At 40.6% G+C, this 21,183-nt stretch overlaps 1 protein-coding gene across 8 annotated transcripts in view; it reads right to left on the minus strand.

Moving 5' to 3' along the window:
* Window positions 1-702: 702 nt before the first annotated feature.
* ntng1a (netrin g1a) overlaps window positions 703-21,183 on the minus strand; it is a 172,311-nt gene continuing 151,830 nt past the window's right edge. For 3 of the 8 annotated variants that reach the window (XM_042510273.1, XM_042510272.1, XM_042510271.1), the window contains exons 6-7: window positions 12,899-13,033; window positions 703-2,347 (exon numbers count right to left, since the gene is read on the minus strand). In XM_042510273.1, coding sequence (XP_042366207.1) covers window positions 2,091-2,347; window positions 12,899-13,033 — 392 coding nt within the window. In that variant the 3' untranslated portion in view covers window positions 703-2,090. Of the gene's footprint in view, window positions 2,348-12,898; window positions 13,034-16,740; window positions 16,909-18,478; window positions 18,539-19,636; window positions 19,682-21,183 lie in introns of all 8 variants that reach the window. The other 5 variants (XM_042510279.1, XM_042510276.1, XM_042510274.1 and 2 more) reach the window with 5 other exon arrangements.

A 21,183-nucleotide genomic window follows, 5' to 3' on the forward strand; every position in this document is an offset into this window, starting at 1 on the left:
TTGAAATTTTCTCTCAAACAGCTGTGGCTGCTACTGTGAGAGTGTGTTTGGGAAATTTGAAGTTTAATTTCCTTTTCAATTGATAAAACCTCTATATATGATTAAGTTAAGGACAAAGGATTATATATATATATATATATATATTAGTTTAAATGTAAAAGGGGATTATTTCAAAGGTCTCTAATATTATAATAATTTGCAAGACGTTTCCTATACGGGGAGAGAAGAGGGATGTTCTTTGGAGGAAAGCTACATTTAAACTCGAGCAGAGTTTATTTATTATCAATTTATTGTTGTAAACGTTTGTAAATGGCCTGTGCAGATTGTGCACCAACTAAATCACTTTCAGGGGGTTACTCGAGCACTTAAACTGTCTCTAGTCTCATTTTAATTGGTACCAAAATTACAGCTCTTTGAAGGTCTTGGTAATGGTGAGAAAATTTAAGTGTTAGACATTTTTTTTTGGTATTGGGTTTTGGTTGCCAAATTAAAGTACTTAAATCAGAATTAAGGGCAAAGAAACACAATCAGGAAACTGGACAGGAAAGTGAACGATACACATCTCAATTCAATAACAACTAAACGATGTGTAAACCTGCGATCACAGAAATGATCAACACAGTTTAATTTTTAAACTTTTATTCATTTAAATTCTCAAGTGTTAAAGCAAGAACAAAACATTTATAATGTCCTTTGGTGGGATTTTATTACACTTTATTAATACTGTATATGTAAACTGATATTCTTTGATGCCAGCACGTTGCCAATACAAAGGAAAATCAACTGCACAACTAAAAGTAATATCAACAAATAAAATAAGTGGATGAAAGGAATGGAAATCAAAAGAAAAGAAAACCATAAACCATTGCTTCTGCATTTGGATGTTTTAAATAGATACATTAAAGGTTGCCTTTTTTCAATCACAGTTTGGCAAAGATACAAAAGGACTACATGACTCTTTTTTTTGTTTTGCTCTGTCGAGAAAAGAACTTGCAAATACACCGATGGTTTTTCTATGCACCTCTCGTCAGCTTGAGTGAAAACTATCCTCGGACCATGATCGTAGGGAGCGTGGCGGCTCTAAGATAGAAAAAGAATCAGACAGCTTTATTGGAGTATCTTTTTGCAAGAGAGGGGAAAAAGGTGGGGGAGGGGGAAGGGGCTTCTTACACATGTGCATCACTAACATCGGACAAAAGAATCTTTCAACCAACAAGGGTTTACAGAGTAACGTTCACAAAAGCACAGGTCTGTGGCAGCATGGCGAGGGGCTTTGGGATTGGAGGGAGGGAGGATGAACAGGAGGGAGGATGAGATAGAGCTCGAAGGAGAGACAGAAAGCTAGAGGGGGGATCGACGTGGGCGAGGTTTTTTTTTTTTGTGTGTCACAAAGTGGCAGTCCGGACAGATTTCCTTCTATCCACAATGCACTGACAGCAAAGAATGCGTGTTCCTGTGTTTGCTCCTCTTTTTGTTTGTCGTTGTATTGAAGAATAACGGTTACGTTTCAGAGGCCAGTCAGTCAGCCATTCAGCGGGGACAGTTTCTTTGAGATCTCTTCGGCGTCAGTCCAGCCAACATTAACTCGCAGAAGCGTCCCAGGGGGATCGGCGGCCACTGCCGGCTCGGTTCGCGAGCTGATTGGTCGCAGCTGTTGTTGCCGTGGCAATAAGGGAGGAAGTGAACGAGTCTGTCATCTTCAGTTATCCCTTCTCAAAACTGGAAGGAGCTCAAGTACCTGGTATGGCTTAGAAGGGGAGGGGGACTCATTGTTCTTTGCACATTTTACTCTTAATAGGCGCTCATTTCTTTTATAATATCTGGCATTTTTAGAAGTATATGTTTTTTCATTTCTATATATTCTTTGAAATTAAATGAAAAGTTTTTGCACTCATTTGTCTGGCACATTCCCTTTATTGTCAGCGCGAGTGTCCATTGAGTCTGGCGGCGGAGAAGCTCAGTACAGTACAGTCCAGAAAGCTCATGGTTTGTTCTTGTTTAATGGTTGTTGATTATCTGAAAGGGGGGATGGGAAGGTTTAAGGTGGAGGCGGCGGGGAGTTGATCACTCCCACCAGGTCATGGGTCTCTTTAGAGCACGGCGGGCCAGCAGGAGGCCTCTCTCAGGAGTGCCGAGCCCAGCAGCAGCAGCAGCAGCAGCCTGGGGGATGATGGTGGCGTCAGGGGGGCCTGGCCCGAATCTGGGCCGCCGCAGCCACCAAGCTCAGACTCGCAGCGGGGCTTCTCACACTGCAGGCCTGAGTAGTCTGAGGGACAGCTGCAGCGGACGTTGTTGATACACACCCCGCCATTTTGGCAGCGCAGGAGCTCGTTGTCACACACCCGGGCTGCGGTGGGAGCAATGTAAAGACAGGAGAGAGGAGTGAGAGTCTCACATGCGAGAGATTTTCGGGTGACACTTTACTTGAAGTGTACAGTGATGCATCAAAGGCGTCCTATAATAGACAATTAAATACCAGAAAAATGTCATATCATTGAATCATCTCCTCAGTTGCCCTATTACGAAAGAATTAAATTGAAGAAATCTCTATGGGAAATGAGGAATTCTCTCATGATTCTAACAATTCAAAAACTCACAAAACGTTTTCTTCAAGTAAAGTGTTACCATATTTTATTCCATGTTGAATTTAGATGAACTTTTACATTTTGGAAAATAGGCTTATTGTATTTCTTCCTGAGCTGATGGGCATCATTCCTCGTACCTGTACAGTATATAGGATGCTAGACACAGCAGCTCGTTAGCAAATGTTTGGTTAATCAGTACAGAATCTAAAGTTTAAAAAGGCACTAAGGCTGTTTTTACTATGTTTTTGTGCCAGTAACTTCCTCGCTTCTTCAACCCCAAAAAGCATCACAAATGGACACATAACTACCCATAAAACGGTAAAGTATCATTTTATGCACACATTGGCTGCTGCCTCCAGCTTCATATTTATTGTACAGATGTAAGAGTGCTGTCAATATTTTCATTTTACTTTCTGCAAAAAGGCAAATCAGCAGATTTCCCAAAATGTATGATTGCTTCAACATTTTATAATGCAATTAATTGGATTTGCAAAACAATCCCTGATTTATATCTTAGTAAGTACCATATGAAATATATGTTATTCTTTAAGGCAAACTTTGCAGTGCATGCATCCTAATTACATCAAGCAAAATTAGACCATATCAGGTTAGTAATGTTAGTATAAATTTATTGGTAAAATCAAGTGTTAAAGCCACCATGTGTAGCATTTGAATTTTACGTAGGAGCTTCAGAATTTACGATAAGGATTTTTACTGATGTGTTTTATGTTGTAGAACAAAACTCCAAAGTCTCTTAAGGTAGTGTTACCCACAGACCTTATTTCAGACATCTTACCAAAAACCCATTCAGAAAACCTGTTGACTTTGAGACGAGGGAATGGGAGTGATCAAATTATAACTCATTTCTAGGTTGTAGGACTAATTTCTGGGGAACTGTATTGTGCTATCATGATAATAATGAACATGGCATCACACCTAGTATTCAAATTTAAGGTGATGACAAACTTTCTATATTTTAAACTTCCCTTCAAGAATTTAATACCCACTTGCAGATATATTTACATTGTCATAGTATGCAGTTTTTTCCTCATTTTTAAAAAATATTTAACCTCTATCACATCCTTTTAATAATATTACATGGAACAGAAAATTACAGCGCCTTTTAAAGTTACAAAAAATAATGTAAACATAATAATTCTGTCTGTAGTGTGAGCAAATACCCTTTTTATCATTTCCATTTCTTTAATAACAGAGTTGATTAAAGCCTTGTCCCATCAGCGATGTTTCCGCACAGAAATCCTCAAAGGCTGACAGGCTTCCCCGTACAGCACTGTCTTTAGACAAACTGAACGTCAGGTGAAAATTGGTGTATATTTAGAGCTGGGACACCGAGGCCACTCTATTCCCAGTGGAGGCAAGCTGTCAAGCAAGCTGGAGGCAAACAAAGCAGCGCCGCACAAACTAATAAACCAACAGAGACAAATAAACAGTGATAAACACAGAGGCCACTTCTGCCCATTTCAGTCCTTTACGGGAGTGGAAAACAATGTGGTGAGCAATCTATGAACTCTATAGGACATAAATATCACAATAACAAATATCAGGCCTCTCTCCTAATACTCAGGATTGGATGCATGCTGTCTCCCAGGAATAGCCAAATAGGGCTTTTATGGGAGGCTTGTTAAGAAACATTGACTCTGTGAAGCCTATTTGTACCATGTCTGCTTTGTAGGAGAAAAGAGAGCTGCTGTTTGGCTCAGTAAGTTTTGCTCCAGGCCACAGCTCACCAATTACCATGCACAACTAGATCCAAATAAGACACCTGAACTCTATCTCGGTCCTTTTTTTTTTTTTTTTTTTACTTCAACTGACATATCAATTTCATGAGCAATTCAACCACTCCGCTGACACTAAACATATGAGTCAATTTATAAAACTGCAACAACGGTTTGTCTTGGTTTTCTCAATTGGTTTGCTCTTCATGATCGGGCTCTAACATAAAAATGTTTCCTTCAAGATGACAAGAAAGAGAAATGTATTAATTAAAAAATCATGTTTTCCCCCATGAGGCCTTGATATGATCAGAGACTCCTTTAATTAGATAATGACCTTTCATCTGGTCCATCTTATCCCTCTTAGCTTTCATGATAAAATGCAAACATGTGATGTGTTTCTAGGGCATTCAGAGTGATGTTTTTTTTCTTCTCTGATCTAAAAGTATCATAGAAACACTTGAAATGATGTGCTAGACATGATTGTGTACACACACCTTTGCAAAGTCAAATCAGCTCAAGGTCAACCATGTTCAAAAGGGCTCAAGCATGAAGGACCTGGATGTTATGCTTAAACTATGCTAGTCTGTTAAAAGACATAAAATTATGGCAGTTTATAGCCTTCTACCATATCTCAAAATAAAGGAGAGATGTGGCACTGAGCTTTTTGTGACAAAAGCATATTATTTGAGTTATATTTGATTTACACCATATTCAAGATGGCATTTCCTACTTGAAAGGCAACACAAGCCAGACTTGTTAATTAAAGTCTACAACAGCTTGTGAGGAGATTTCAGCCAATCAAGTGATACTGGCCTATGTTGTTGGGTATTAACAGAAATAAGTAACTTTTTGGTGATTTTTGGTGATATTTATTCCCAAATCAGGGTAGTTGAATTATTTAAGCTTTAGCTGCAAACAACTTTGATGTCTTTAAAAGTTAAATTCACCTACTGCAAGATGAACTTGTAGCCAACAAGAAGACTCTAAAAAGGAGGGTCACTGTGTTGCATGTGAAAGCACACTGGTGCCAGTCTCCCTTTCTCCTAACAGCAGGTAGTATTGTACATGTGTTCGATCATCATCAATAGCTAACCAAACTTCAAAATTTCAGTTATGTTTAATAATATTCAGAAGGGGTAACTGCACCCAGCTCTCTTCATAATGTTTCCTGATATTGTCTAGAGAAGGTGCTAGGGTTAGGGACTGTATATAGTACTCCTTTGGGTACCCGCCAAGTTATATTTGTACTAATAAGTACCAGTTCACATCAACTTCATTCAATTCAACTGGTACTTAGGCATCTGGGTGAAAACAATGTTAAATACGAGACAGAAGTGCTGCAAAGTGCCCCAAAGCTGAAACCACAGAATTTCGGGGCCAGCTAGTAAGCTCCGGAGAGCCGTAGGGTTCAAGTTCAGACACGAGGCAGACGAGGAGATCATATCACAGTTAAGGGCAGATGAGGACCCGAACGCAAAACAAAAAGGCAGACAGGTTGTATCAAAAGAGAAAATATCCAAAAACAAGCTAGTAACAAAACTCAAAGTACAAATGAAACACAAATCAAAAAACTGAAATCAACCTGGAACACATGAGGATCACAGGGACCTCAGAGGTGAAGATATCAGCAGTGAACACAGCGGGGACAACAGACAAACTGATGAGAAACAAAGGGACCAATTACAAAAACGAGACACAGCTGGAGTAGGTGGACATGGGTAAAAGGAGGGAAACACAGGGATTGGCTGACAATCAAAGGTGTGGCAGGGAACACAAGGGCGGGGCAAACGAGGCTAAAACAGAGCAGGTGTGCGGGGAAGACTCTGGGAACAGGGAAGGACAAATGAGACTAATAAAAGACAGGTGTGACAGAAAACAGGGGGGACACAGACAAAGGCAGGAAGAACTGAAGGACACATTGACTCCACAAGGGAAAGACAGAGCATGTGAGACTAATCAGGGTGAGGCAGATGGGAAAACATAAAGACAGGAAGTAAAATCAGACAAGACACACGAGGAGGTTGAATTTCAAAGTAAAACAGGATATAAACTTGGAGATGGAACAGGATAAAACACAAACAAAAAACCTTCAACAAAGTTGACAATATAAAAGAATACAAACAAAAATCCAGGATCATGACGTCCACGGCTGCAATAGTTTTGCAACGGTCTTTTTTCTTTTCCATTATTTATTTTCCCATTTCCCACAACCTTTATTGCTTACCAAAACTTATTACTTTGTTCGTCAGTGAACTAAATTAGCATTTGCACTTAATATCTCTGTGAAGACACCCGTCATTAATTTCGAGGAAAAAAAAAACAATTAAATTTAGTAGAAATAATCCCTGGAAAGGTTTAAAAGATGTGTACAGAGAGCTGCAGTGTTGGTAAGTGAAAGCAAATGTTACAGCTTCTCTAGCTTACATGTTGTTGTGACTTAAGAGTGTGTTACAGGCCCCAAAGAAGTGCATCAGCTTTGTAGCCAATTTTCACTGTGGCCAAACAGTAAAGTCGTCACATATTGCAACTTTGCGAGATGACTTCTGCATCGAAATATTCCGTCTTAGGTATCCTTTTGCGTCTGCTCTTTACATTCTGGGATGCTGCTACCATGATGTCAACTAATGCACACATGGTGAGATGACGCAGCACGTGGTTATGTTAAGGTTACAACAGCACATGGCAACCTATGCTGGGTCATCAACAAACGCACACCCTGACACTGATGGATAGGTTTAGGATACAGAGTCGTGAAAGGTTTGGACAAGGGGAAGGAGGCACATGATAATGTGAAGAAAAAAACCATCAAATTTCAAACCGGAAGGAAACACCAGACTCCCGCATCAAAGTCTGCGTTGGTTCGACCCATCCACCTCCTCTTCCTCCTGCCCTATAGACGCCCTGACGCTGTCCTGACGCATTTCATGCGCATGCAACAGGTTCCGACCATCTGGCAGTGTATAATCTGGTTTGGTCTCACCCAACACCATCCAACAGCATTTAATGTGCACCCGAAAGGTGCCTTTTAGTGTCGGGCTCTTAGACTAAAAACACTGTCAAAGCGGCACTATTTTACAAGTTTGGAATGAGAACGGGCTGCTCTGTGGTGTGATACCATGTGGCCCAAAAATGCTTTGCAAGGTGGAGGGCAAGCACATCCAAAAAAACTTTCACAGTTGCCATACTGAAAAAGTCAAACTAATGCAAGGTAAGCAGAGTACTACTTTGTGATGATGCTTTGAAATGCCTGATAAAGATCTCTGTTAGATTAAACATTTCACAATTACATAATGCTGGGAGCTTTTAATACAGTGAGCGGATATTCTGTTTCATTCTTGACAAAAATACTTACAGACTTACATGGCAAAAGAGGTGCCTCTGAAGCAGTGGATACTTTTTTTTTGAGTGTCACAACCCCTGCGTGTTATTTGTTTCACTATCAGAATTTGATCCATTTAGTTGCATGATTTTTCTACATATAAGTTAGTGGAGTGCTAAACTTGAAGTAGCTGGCTCGACCAGTGGAAGTCTCTAGTGCGCCATGTGTGTCGATTTGCCACTCAGTGCTGAAGCAGTGCCGATCATCCAATTTAATTTAATAATTTTATACGCAGCAGTTAACTTTTTTGCCTTAATATGCCAATAACCATTTTTTACTGGAATGCATAGGGCCCCGCCTTCAACTCTGTATCCAGTTCCTTTTTACATCTACAGTATGCTAGCTAATAATTTGTGCTACATTACTTGTACAAATGTAAAATACGAATGCAAACTGCGCGGTGTTGTAACATTTGGTCAAGTCCCACCTTGGCTGAAGGATCTGATGGCCCCTATCACTGAGTCCAATTTTAATCAAAGGAGCCATTATTAAATTAATCTTGTTATGATTACAGTCTCGCCTGTGATAATAGGTCAGATCTGTTCTGTTTGGTCATATATCACAATGGAGTTGAGCTGTATGCAGCTGCTGGACACGGATAACAAGGAAAACTAATGCAAAGATTTAGAATAAAAAGTATCCTGTAATGTGTTTTTCTTTCTTTTTATGTGGACGCTTTTTTCTGTCAAAAGTGACACAAAACAGATATGATGGGTTATTGAGAGAGGTTATTGAGCATTGATGCCAAACTTTGGCATCAATGCAAAATTTGAAAGCTGTCACCATGACGTAATGACCCTTCCTTCTTTTATAGTGTTTTTTTGTAGTCAAAAAGCAGTACAACTCCAGTGTCAAAAAGGTGAAAAATGAAAGTAGGCTAAGTCCAAATACAGCAACATATGAAGTGGGGAAAAATGGCTTATACCTTTCAGAAGTGAAAAGGCAAAGAGGTAGTCATGAAAGCACAGGTCATTCAGAAATGAAAATGTTGCCTTTTATACTAACTTTTAGCAGTTCCCTTTCAGGTGAAGCTGCCCTTGCCTGCTTTGCTTGATGCGTATTATGTTTACATATAGATTTTGAGAGTGAATTTTCATTTTAAGGTGAACCACTACTTTAAATATTAATTATGCATGATGCTCAACATTGCATTGCACGTTCAGCTGACTTCAAAGTAAAGTTCAGGTAATGGCCGACCCCTGCAGGCAAAGCATTTCATTGGCTGCCAATTAAGTAATGCTAAAGTCCAGAATGAAAAAGAGCTATTGATTTTTTAAAAACAACATCAGCGGCAAGTTTGTCCAAGATGTATAACAGGGTCATAGAAATTAATGACACTAGGGTACAGAAAGCACCAGCATAGTGCATTATGTTTTAAGATACTAAAGATGGGTATCCTAAAGATGGGTATAGAATTGTGTTGAAAGCCTAAAAACTCAAATGGGGTATGATGAATTCTTCTCAGAGCTCTTTTATCTCTTCTCAATCTCGCACATTAACCATTTCTCGGCATGTAAACACAGCCAGCACAGGCAGTAAATGACAAGATTTGTAGCGTTTGCTTTTGATATGAGTGATAATATTTAGAGAGGGGACCGGTGAACTAGGTGTGCCTGTCTGAGACTGTGATGTGTTTGATGAGAGATTTGAGTTTTAATTGCATTCTTCAGTCTGCATGCAGATAGAGTCTTGTCCATGCACATAAATACTGCAGCAGTGGGGAAGCAAGGGGAGGTCAAGACTGAAAAGTTTTCAAACCATTTCAGTCGAGGAATAACTCAAGCATTGTTAGCCCCTTGGGCAAGCATTATTTCATTGGTTTCCCAGTTTAAACTTTTTTTCGAAAACATTTTGGGCAGCCAATGTGAGAACAAACCTTAAAACAGCGACGTGTGTTTTCCACTTGGATCCAGTTGTTGTTTAAGTTATTTTTAGAATTCCCGTGGAAAACCGGCTTTTTAAGTTATTGCCAGAGCAGCAGCAAGATTTATTTCAGCTACTAAAACATCAACAACAATACATGGAGAAATCCATAGCAGAGGCAGAAATGCTCATTTCTCCATTGTGGCCGCAGTAGACCAGAATGCAATGCAAACTGTCAGTACAACAGAGTGTAAAACCTGCTGCACTCTTCACCAAGGTCGAATATTATACAGCACCATTCTTCTTCTTTTTCTCTTTCTGGTATAACTAATACTATCACACATGTACAGCACAGAGAACACCGTTTTCCCATTAAAGGCATTCTGGGAGATGTAATTAATGAAATAAAAATAAACTGAGTATAGTGGGGAACACTAGAGGTTAAATTCTAATTGAGTACCAAAGGAAAACATATCTTTTATGTCAATAAAATGGCAAGTTGGATTTCTAATTTATGCCCATTTTCAACCCTCCTCAGTCTCATTGTAGGAGGAGAGAAAGTCTGAGGCATAGAAGTTTTGAGAATATACAAATACTTCACACAATAATGTTTGTTTGATTTTCTAATCACTGCTTCATAGCTAATCTGACAAATAAAACTACTGATCCACGCTGTGCTCTGTCTCGCTGTATGTGACTTCCCATCTGTTTGACTCGGCCGTGCACAAAAACATTTTTTTTTCTTTCCACTTTCTTTTTTACTTTCCTTGTTACTTGTACACACTTAATTACTGCTGTTGTACAGCTCAGCAGGCTCAGTATTCCTCTCAGTAGTGAGTTTGTATGATAGCCGTAGCAGCCTTTGCTTTTACCTCTGCACTTGGTGTAGAAAGAGGTGTGTGTGCTGACAGTGTGTATTCACACTATACACGCTGAATATATTTTTAAAAGAAACAGTGCATTTTAATGAACATTCACCTTTGTCAGGAACTGCTAACATTAACACATTATTAATTTTAAACTGAATTTAAATCATAGCTCTCCTGACTTTAAAGCACTTTCATTTACTTCCATATTGGTTTATTTAATTATTTCTAGCATGTTATTGTTAAGCTGCGTAAACTGCATTCAGTTGTGCCTCTTTGATGATGACTTTCTCCTTGTACTGTTGAACACCAATCAAAAACAGCAGTTCCTAAAAAGCCTTTTCTCTGTTATTTTGAGGGACTGACATCACCACCTCTCAATTTCAATGATGCTTGTCATCACTGAAAATGAGGGTCTCCCTCAACTGATTTCCTGAGTCTTAAATAAAGGTTACAATGAATTTACATAATTAAAGCCATAGCTCAATAATTTCTCATCATTTTATTGATTATAGTGTGTAGGATGTTGTATGGTATTTTTAACTGAAAGAAAGCTTCTTGCCAAGTAGGAAAGCCTTCCTATTTAAAATATTCTAACAAAGAAAAAACCCCAGTCTGTTGTCATTCTGAGGGATCCAGATGCCAAAATCTACCTTTCACACCTGCATGATACATCACTGGATGGTGTCAGCTAAGAACATGGCAGAATTGTTCATGTTGTTAATATATGCCTTTGGACAGCACCTGCTGAGGCAGCATGACACGCAGACGGGCGGCATCAGATGAGAATGCGGCCAGACGGCACATCTGCATGACATGCCAGTGTATGGCGTCATGTTGAAACGGGAGCACGCCGGTCCCTATCGAGCAGGTGGGATGGATCAAAGAATCATCCGACTTTCATTCGGGAGTCTGGTATTCACTTTCTGTCTCAATGTCTTGAATGTTTAAAGATACCTGAGGAGGCATAAGTCCACAGCAAAGCGGCAATATGTGACGACTGAAAAGTACTGAAAAGACAGTACCATTCTTTTTGCTAAATGGTTCTCCTTCTTCACATTCTTGCTGCTATACTTACATATAAAGATACCTTTTCTTCAATAGAGGCTATCTTTGTTTGAATAATTCAACACAGAACTGTCACTGAAGCCATCATTTATCTTTCATAAACTTCTTGTTGTGCGTTTTTGCTGCTGTGCCTGAGTTTTCATATGACTGGTCCCATTCCATACCTCCGATTGGATCAGAAAATGTTTCAGGCTCTGGGATTTGATGAATACCTGATAGGAAGCAGACAAAACTTTTCACTAATTGCTGACAATCTTCATGATAATATTACACTGGCTATCATCTTACAACCACAGGAAGAAATAGAGGCTGCCACCAGAAACTAATCCCTCAAAATCATGTCACCTTACAATGTTTAGGCGCCTTATTTAGGACGTCTTTGTCAGTCGGGACAGAGATTAATGTTGAGCTACAGGAGGGAGGCAGATAGATGTCACCACCTTGCAAAAAAAAAGTCTATAAATCTGAAGTAACTTAATCACAGTTGCAAACAGTGACACAAAGACAGGTCATGGTTGGTCAAATGCTGATTAGCAGCAATTATCAGCTGGTTTGAGAATATGTCATGAGTTTTTCAACCAGCACAAGACAAGTAAGAGAGCCCTAGAGAGGCCTAGTCAAACTACAAGTGCATTGGTCAAGAAATATGCTGCATAAAAACTGTCCGCAATGCTGGTTTTGTGACTAAAAGTTCTTTCTTTAACTGTCAAAAAGTTAAAATCCTTCCTCATGAGGTGTGGACTTTATTATGGCTACCTCCTGTAGGTGTGTCAGTCTGGCTTGGAAAAAACAATGAAAAATTGGTGACATTTGAAAACAAATGACACAGGGCATGCATTGTAAAATGGCCGGGGGAAATATAAACGGTAGACAGTAATAAATGGTCTGGAACTCAAAATGACCTGCATTCTCCTTTGGAAAATGTTAGTGTTGGATGACATTGTCCTGTTGTGGACTGGCGAGGGGGTGATGGCTACTCAAACAGATCACAGGCAGCCTGTCAAGCAGTCAATATTGACTCAGCTGTTGTTTTGTTGGTGTGCGACACGGCTGGATAACTGAGTTACCGAGCAGCATGCGTCCTGCCATGCCATTGCTTTTTCTCTATTGAGCCATATAGGGCACCTGCTGATATTACATTGTTACATCGCAGCCACGGCAAGTGTGAAATGCAGGTTCAGTTAGTGAATCAAATGGCTTGGTACATTGGGTTAGCTCATGTTATGGGTTAGGTCTGTATTTGTCAAGACAGCAAGTCCTGCGCATGTGCAGCACATTCTTCCAGCCAAAGCTCAGGAATCACACAGAGAGAGAAGATATTGGAGAGAGATAGCAGAGAGAGAGAGCTGAGGGGGGAGAACAGTTGGGAGCTGCGTGGGGGAGGTTTGTGGTTCTACTTACATTTGCAGCCATCGTCCCACAAATAGCCGGGTAGACACTGCTGACACTTAGGCCCTGTAGTGCCCTCCTTACATATACAAAATCCTGTGCCATTACAGCGATCACTGACTGAGCCAAAGGGATTACAATTACACTCTGGAAAAACAAGACACACACATACACACACAGGCTGGAAACAGGGTGGTGCTTTGATTTCCCGGCACTAGGATTTTTTCACAGCGCGGACCACATTCCACAAGCTCACTTATAAGCTAAACTATAACAACAAGACGCTTGATTACTTTTTAAAAAATAGATTTAAAGATTCATACAGGAAAAAAATGCTACCATTTCAACTGGAATGGAGACAGAATGAGAAATGAATGATTCAGGGATGCATGGACAATTTGTATTCATCACAGCATATTTGTAAGTATTACAGAAATTATTTAACTGTTAACATGGCTATACAATATGCAATGAGCAAATATGCAAAGCATTATCAGTAGCTTTGATTTAGGATGAACAAAGTGGGCTAATCTGCACATGCTTTTCTAAAATTCATACATTCAGGTACAGAGAAGGAAGAGATGGAAAAAGGAGACAGGAAATTTGATGAGCCAGTATCAGATGGATAATGGAAAGAAACAAAGAGTGAATGCTGAGGATTTAGAGGAATGAGAGAACAACACATTGAAATGGGCATTGTTGTAATATGTTCTTTAAGTCTCTCTAATTTTCAAAGGGATGTAAATATTGTCCAAGAATTTGGTGTCATTTTCAAATGCCACTCATTAACATCATTATCATTAAAGGGAATCGGCATTAGCCACAATTAGGTTTTGACAATCACTACAAAACACTATTAAAAAACAACCTGTCAAGTCTCTGGTGTCCTACGCTCAACTGACCTTCCAGCTTTCCACAGCGACTGGAGCACTCTGCAGTCAAAGTGACACCTATTTTGACAGTCTCTGACCATCACATTGCACCTTCTGTGGCCGTTCTGGCTGCACGTGGCTGCACCCGAGTGACATCCGAGGGTCAAGCAAGAGGAGAGAGGTGACGGCAAGTGACAAACGGGGGGGGCAGCTAGAGAGAGGCAGGGTGACGGTGAGTTTGGCACAAGGTAACGCTTCGATGACTCTTAACGCCTTGTGACGGGATTCAGCTGCTACTCTTGAGGCCATTTCATGTATATGACATATGCACTTGTGTGGCACCTCTGACTGGCGGTGTGACTTCTCCTGCGACATTTCTCTCAGAACTCTTGTTGCTTGTCAGACTCCCCCCCTCAGGACTCACAAATGCACCTGGCACTGAAAACTCACACTCCACATGCTAGCACAAGAATCCAAAAGGGAACCAAACTATAGCCTCAGGAACTATGTGAAACGCAATTTTCACACATTTTTACAAGAAAAACAGATGATGCAGTGTATGAATGCCTGCATAAAGGTCATGGACAAAATAACAGAAACACCAGATGAAAATGGCCTTTTAACTCTGACATCATGACACTGTCTTCACAGGCAAGTCCCTGATTCACAGATGATATAGTTACTTAGGTTGACATTTTCAGAAATATTAGTATAAAAATGGGAAACAGAAGAAACAGCCAACTTGGTACTGTTAGAGCAACTTTTACAATTCAGTTTTTGTAAGGATTAAACAAAAGAGATATAATTAGTTAATTAGGTAACTTTAGAAGTGGTGGTAAACTAATTTTGATACCAGTAGACATGCCATAGACTATACGAAAGAGGTGGACATAGCCACCATGCTTACCCCTTGTTTTGTTAACTACCATTTTAGAGCCTAGAGTTTGGCATTTGGTCATACCAGCCATCTTGGTTTGGAGGCATGGAGGCAGGAGGGTGTGCAGATGATGAGCCAGAAATTACTATATTTGGGCAATAGGGTGGAGCTATGGAGGAGCAGAGGGTGGATCTAGCTGAGAACCCAAAGACACTACGCACACCCACCTGTACTGGCAACCAGACTGCACCTTGCTACGCCATGCAACTTACTTCCAAAAAAGGCTTAAAATGTATTTACTGGAAAATATTAACAGCCTACTCTGGAGGGTATCTTTTAGTACATTTGAATGCTAAACAAGACATTTCTAGGCCAAACTGTGACAATAAACTTTCAGAACTTAAAACACAATATGAAAGTTCTAAGATGATAACATGGACAACAGCGCAAAACAAGTGCAAGGCTATTTAAGTTTACACAGTGCCATAAATACACATTTCTACACCTCTGTCCTGTCTGACAGGTCGTTGTTGAAGCCACTTGTCAATCACAAGGTAGCCACACCCTAAAGTGCACCCTGTTTTTTTGTCCATTTAATTCTAAATGTGATCATAATTTACAAAATGAACATCATGCTGTATTAAAGATGACTTAAAACTAGCAGTTGAGACCAGAAACACAGGAGAATGTTTACCGAGGTAATAAATCAATTGAGAAGTCAAGTTCAAGTCTCTTTTACACTTATTTATGGGTAAATCACTGGGCTAACCTTTCAAGCAGTGCATCACTTTTCACTATTCATACATGAACTATTTTTAGGAACGTTACTGTCCTGCCCCTTTTCACGCATGCCATGATAATGCCAGAATAAGTGGGGCAAGGGACAGTCCAGCTAATGGCAATAATGCAGCACTTGTTGATGAAAACTGCAATAAAACTCAACTAAAGAGGAAGATGGGGCAATAATGGATGTATATGTGGCGGAAGACGTCTCTTTTTATTTTATAAAAAAATAATTTTCTTGAAAACTTTAGGGATAGACTGCATGTGTGAAAGAGTTGATAGACTTCAATGCAGTCAGACTTCTTTTGTTATAGGTGGAGCCGCTCCCTGTTGGCCATAAAAAGGATGCAGGTTTAAGACGCTTCTGAATTGGCTCCCACATATTTAGACCCAGAGGCTACGTCTATTTCTTTTATTCGCTCTTTGAGATGAACCTATAGCAGCTGTTTCCCCATTTCAAGTCTTTGCAAAGCCTCATCAACTTGCTCCTGGCTTTAGCTTCATGTTTAATTTACAGACACAAGGCTGTTTTAGGTGTTTCCATTAGTTTGTGCACATACTATAGCCTTTTATATATATTTGCCTATCAAATCATTCTATTTTTAAATTATTGGTTGGCTCAGTCACTTTTTGCACCTTGATTACAAGTAAAAGGTTGAAACTAAACCAAATGTAACATAGCCTATTGCGTCAATAAATACAAGCCCTCAGCTTGACACCAACTGTAACATACTAACTTCCATCAACAAACAAAAGCTGGCAGCAAAAAAACAACTGGAACATAGCCTACTGTGTCAGTTTATACAAGTTAGCTGCTAGAAACCAACTGTAACATACTAACTTACATCAACAAACAAAAGCTGGCAGCAAAAAAACAACAATAACATAGCCTACTGTGTCAGTATATACAAACTAGCAGTTGGAGACCAACTGTAACATACGAACTTACATCAATAAATAGAAGCCAGCAGCTAGCTAGCTCTAAAACTGCACCAACCCCAATTAGTTGACAATTATTATAACCATGCCTGAAAGGAATGACTGAAAATCACTCATGCATTGTGATATTGTATGTCTTACTAAAGCTGAGTGAAGGGCGTCTTCCACAAAACACTCCACCATTGTGCAAAAGCAGAAGAAGCAAACCAGGAAGATGTGGAGACCACTGAAAAACATGGAGGCAGGAGGGTGTGCGGATGATGAAGCGGTGGGGGGGTGGAAGATGACACTTTCTCAGGTGACGAGTCAAAGACAAGAGGAGAGGCGAGGAAAGTGTTTGTGAAAGCAGAGTGGCAGTGAAAGGGGCCGAGTGGGGGACTGACCTATGCACACATTTTCATCGTCCAGTTCTGCCGAGGCATTGCGGTAGTAGCCCAGCTTGCATAGCTGGCAGTGCTGGCCCCTAGTGTTGTGCTTACAGCTCACGCAAATGACGGTGTTTAGCAGCTCGATGTAGCTGCATCGGTTGGAGTGGCCGAAGCATTCGCAGTCTTGCAAAGAGAGTGTGAAGGGAAGAGAAGGGAGAAGGAGAGAAAAAGAAAGAAAGAAAGAGAGAGAGAGACGCGGCAGGAAGTGTTGGCATTGTTGCTGTTGCTGCGAGTGCTACGGCGGAGGGGTTAGCAAGAGTCTGAGCGAGGCACCATGGCATGCAAGGTTAAAAATGGAGACTGCGTTGTGAAGGAGGAGATGTTGGGGAAAGTGATGAGAGTGAGGATGATTAGTCTGACATGGGCACAGCCAGAGTTAGAAGACATCACATAAAAAGCACGGCGTTAGAAGGACTCGAAGAGGTCACATCACTTCAAACACACCACAACACGAGGCAAGGAGGGTTTCAAAATGACGACACAGAGACATGGTAACATCGGGAACACCAAACAGCGTAAGTCAGGTCAAACCATGAATGACATGGATCTTTTAACTCAGGGAATGGTGTTTGGGCATTTTTAAATTGTTGTCTAATTGATCTCTAGAATGTAATGGTTGATGTGGTTTGAGGTAATGACGCTTCATATCACAACCCTTTGTAAAGAAATGCATGAATTCAAAATTTAAAAGACCCTAAAGTCCTCCAACAAATTGGCTTGTCGTTGTTTTAAAGGCATATTACAACCTAACCTACTGTATTTGAAAGCAGTCAATGAGGCAAGTGAGCATATGTGGAGGTGCACTGGTACAGAGTGTGTCATCTTCTGCTATGCTGTGCTGTGTCATGATAAATTAGACATATGGAGTTAGAGCTGGACTGCAAACCTCATGCTGCAGTCTATGATACTCCCTGGCAGCCTTGGCCTACGGGGTGCAGCCCCAGCTGGGCTCTATCCGAATGAGGATCAGTCTGCCACACGGAGTGACCACTGACACCATGTGTCACAGCGCAGACAGATGTGACCCTTAAGCCTTACTGGCAGGAGCTTGGACAGAAAGCCCATGGATCCAGAATAGGGGGCATGGCGGATGGGGCTTTCGTCCAAGGGATTGTGGTTATTAAGGATCTGTATTGAGGTCAGGTCTCTCTGTCTGTCCGGCCACTAACAATCCGACAAGGCTTAGAAATGAAGGAGCAGCAATTCTAGTCCACTCTACCTTTCACCTAAAGCAGAAAGTCTTGTTCGAGTGTAGGCAAAGATCTTCTACATTAGATGCCTCACTCGCACAGACATTCTCTCAGAAGACAAATAATCTCTCCTTTCCAGAAATAGGCTAAGGTCATAAATCATGCACGCATGGGGAATAAAAAGTCTTGAGTCTCGGAAACACGTTTCCCAAAAATAGTTGTAGTCCCAAGCACCCACTTTATTTGCACTGAAAAAGATAGGATTCCAAGGGACTTTTATAGTGTTTAGAAACAATTCCATAGACGAATGAATCCTTAATGCGCCCTGTACAGTGAAAGCCATCAGCCCAGAACTGAGCTGGAGATATGGACACACAGTGATCTAACATTGGGTTAGTGCTGCAAGGGGTTAGGGGGCTTACAGTTAAACAAAAAGATCAGTTCATACAGTGAGAAAGCGTGGGTGTCATCTTGGGGGGCAATGTATGAATTCCAGCTCCTACCTCGCTTGCTGTTTGCAACGTGGACAGAGGGGGCAGTGGACAACGCAACTTGAGGAGCTACTAGACAAATTAAAAGAAGAAAAAAAAAAATCATGATATTGCAATTAAACAAAAAACATGTAATGTCAGAGAATTAAGAATACTAAGCATCATGCTTAATAATAAATGTAACTGTAAAAAAATAGAAACATACGAAATAATGATGAATGATGGCAGTGAGAAATAAGGAGTGACATTGCCAAACAAAGTTGGCTGCATGTAGCAGCATCTGTTACAAATGCCTTAGATGCCGAACAATTCAAATATTATGGTCTCCTCTTTTATGCTTCATTTCATTAACAAGTGCTTTGTATAATTCAAAAGCCTCTGTGTATGTTTCCCAAGACAGAAACTATCCCCTGACAAACTACTCTCCACCTCGGTGGAGGCCAGCCAAGAATTTTCACCCTATAAATTTGTGCACAGGAGCGTGGGCAAGGAAACTGGCTAGCAGTGAACACATCAATCCCTCGATTCCTTTCCAGTCATAAAACAAACAGTGGGAAAAAGAAATAATAGGCCCAGCCTCTGCCATTGTGCTGGGTGACATAAGCCCCTGACACATACACTGTGTGCGCTTGGCTGCAGTCATGGAAACACAGAGCTGAGTGGTTGTGCGCTAGTTGTTTGCGAGGTGGCTGCACATCACATCTGCACGATGGATTAAGCTGAGATGAGCCTAACATCAATCTGCATAAAAAAATCCACAGTGAAACCTCTCCTGCTTTTCTTCCCGATACGCTAAGATGGGAGCGAGAATCCCTAGAAGCTCTGCACCTAATTAAAATCAAGTGTGTATGTATGAATGTACAGTGCACACATTGAGAGGATAATGTACCGCACCGCAGCGTGTTGCAACATGAGTGCCCTGTGAATGCACAAGCCCCCTCTGAAGGAGCCAAAACCCTTTATCATGAGCAAGACAAGCAGGCGGAGGATGTTTATTTTTTTGGGTTTGTCAGAAATACAACCAAGATTGGAAACGGGGGAAGATACTACCCACAGATACTTAAAGCTACTAAAGAGGTTTTTTTTTTCTTTTCTTTTTGCTTCTATGCAAACACCCCGAGATCAGTGAATCTGTGAAAAAACAGTTGTTGCATATTCTTAGATGCCTACCTTCTTTTCGGTTAGCGACACCTAGGGATGAGACATTCGGCCGAACTGCGTGCAATTGAGAGAAACCAGGAGTTATTCATGTGCACTTGTGTGATGCACTTAACAGGGAGGGGGAGGGGGGGGGGGGGGGGGACTACGTGGTAGTGTACACACACAACTGGAGACACGGACATGTCCAGCATGACTCAAATCAGTAAATCAGGAAACAGCAAATACAATGGGGCAGGGCTGACATGGACGGGCAAAGAGAATGCATCCAAAGACCCATTAAGGACATTGGAGAGACGTTGTATGTAATTTGTGTGACTTCCATGGGCTTGCCGTGTATGTCTATGTTTATGACAATGGCAATGATGAGTGAAAAACTGAAGGAAAAAAAAAGATAAAACTCTGTAAAACTTGAAGTCACGATTTGTGCAAGCGTGCCTAAACTATGTATAGCAAATTAAGAAGTGAGGGGGCATTTTGTTTAATTCATCACATCGACTATGTAATCAATATCTAATTACAGTGTATTTCTGGTGGAGGAATAACAATGAATAAATAATGGCAGGTGTTGGGACTTGGAATGACGGACTGCTGTGGGTAGCATAACCTCATAATTACATACAAGTCCGTATTTCCGTGTCAGGGAAATACTTTGCGGTTGGAAATGGAGAGGACTCAAGCAAAGGGAGAAATACGGATAAGTTTCCTCATCGTGCCCCTTCATCTCTTCACTTGATCTTTCTGTCCTTTTGCTATTGACTCCATGAATCATGCAATCTTGGGTAATTAACATCCAGTGGCGTCTTGGCAAGAAGCCTATTACCCTATGTGTGAATCGAATACCAGACTGCTGTTCAGGCCGAATCATTTTAGAAAATGCCTTTGCAAATTGCAACGTACTGGTTTTTTTTTTATTCAATAAGACATTATCTTTCAGCTTGGCATGTCTACATGCTGACAATCACTTTTAAGCCCCCCAAACATTACCAGTCATTGATTTCAAAACTGCTTGAAAAAGACTATCATGCAGTATCTCATGTCTCATCCTTTGCTTTCATTTTTTTTTATCTCCCCAAAATATGTTTCACAATTGATCCTGCTGGGGGATTCTGGCATCGGTGATGACTGCGACATCTCCAGTGAGTTGAAGTCACTTAAGTCACGCGATTAGAGGCTCTTTGAATATGACAGATAAACAAATAAAGACACACACCACATCACCACTCAAACTCGGGTCTTACATCTTGTAAATTGTCGAGTCCCTTGTTTTTTTTTCTGAATTTAGATCCTCTGTTGCTCCATTAAGAATTTAATGCTGGAGCTATTTGCTCAAAAAACACAAAACTGACTTGCAAGGACACAAGCAATTAATCTATGATGACATTTGAGAAAAACTAAAACACACATGAGCGAACTGCACTGTCTGGATCTAAAACCTCTAATTGGTAAAGTAAGTTCATTTTTAATCATTCTTTGTTGGCAATTGATTGGATGTAATACACATCTGGGTTCCATTAATTATTTTGTTATGGGGAATATTCAGGTAAGGCGAGCTAAAT

This window comes from Plectropomus leopardus, chromosome 21, assembly GCF_008729295.1.
Source record: "Plectropomus leopardus isolate mb chromosome 21, YSFRI_Pleo_2.0, whole genome shotgun sequence".
NCBI classification, from domain to species: Eukaryota; Metazoa; Chordata; class Actinopteri; order Perciformes; family Serranidae; genus Plectropomus; species Plectropomus leopardus.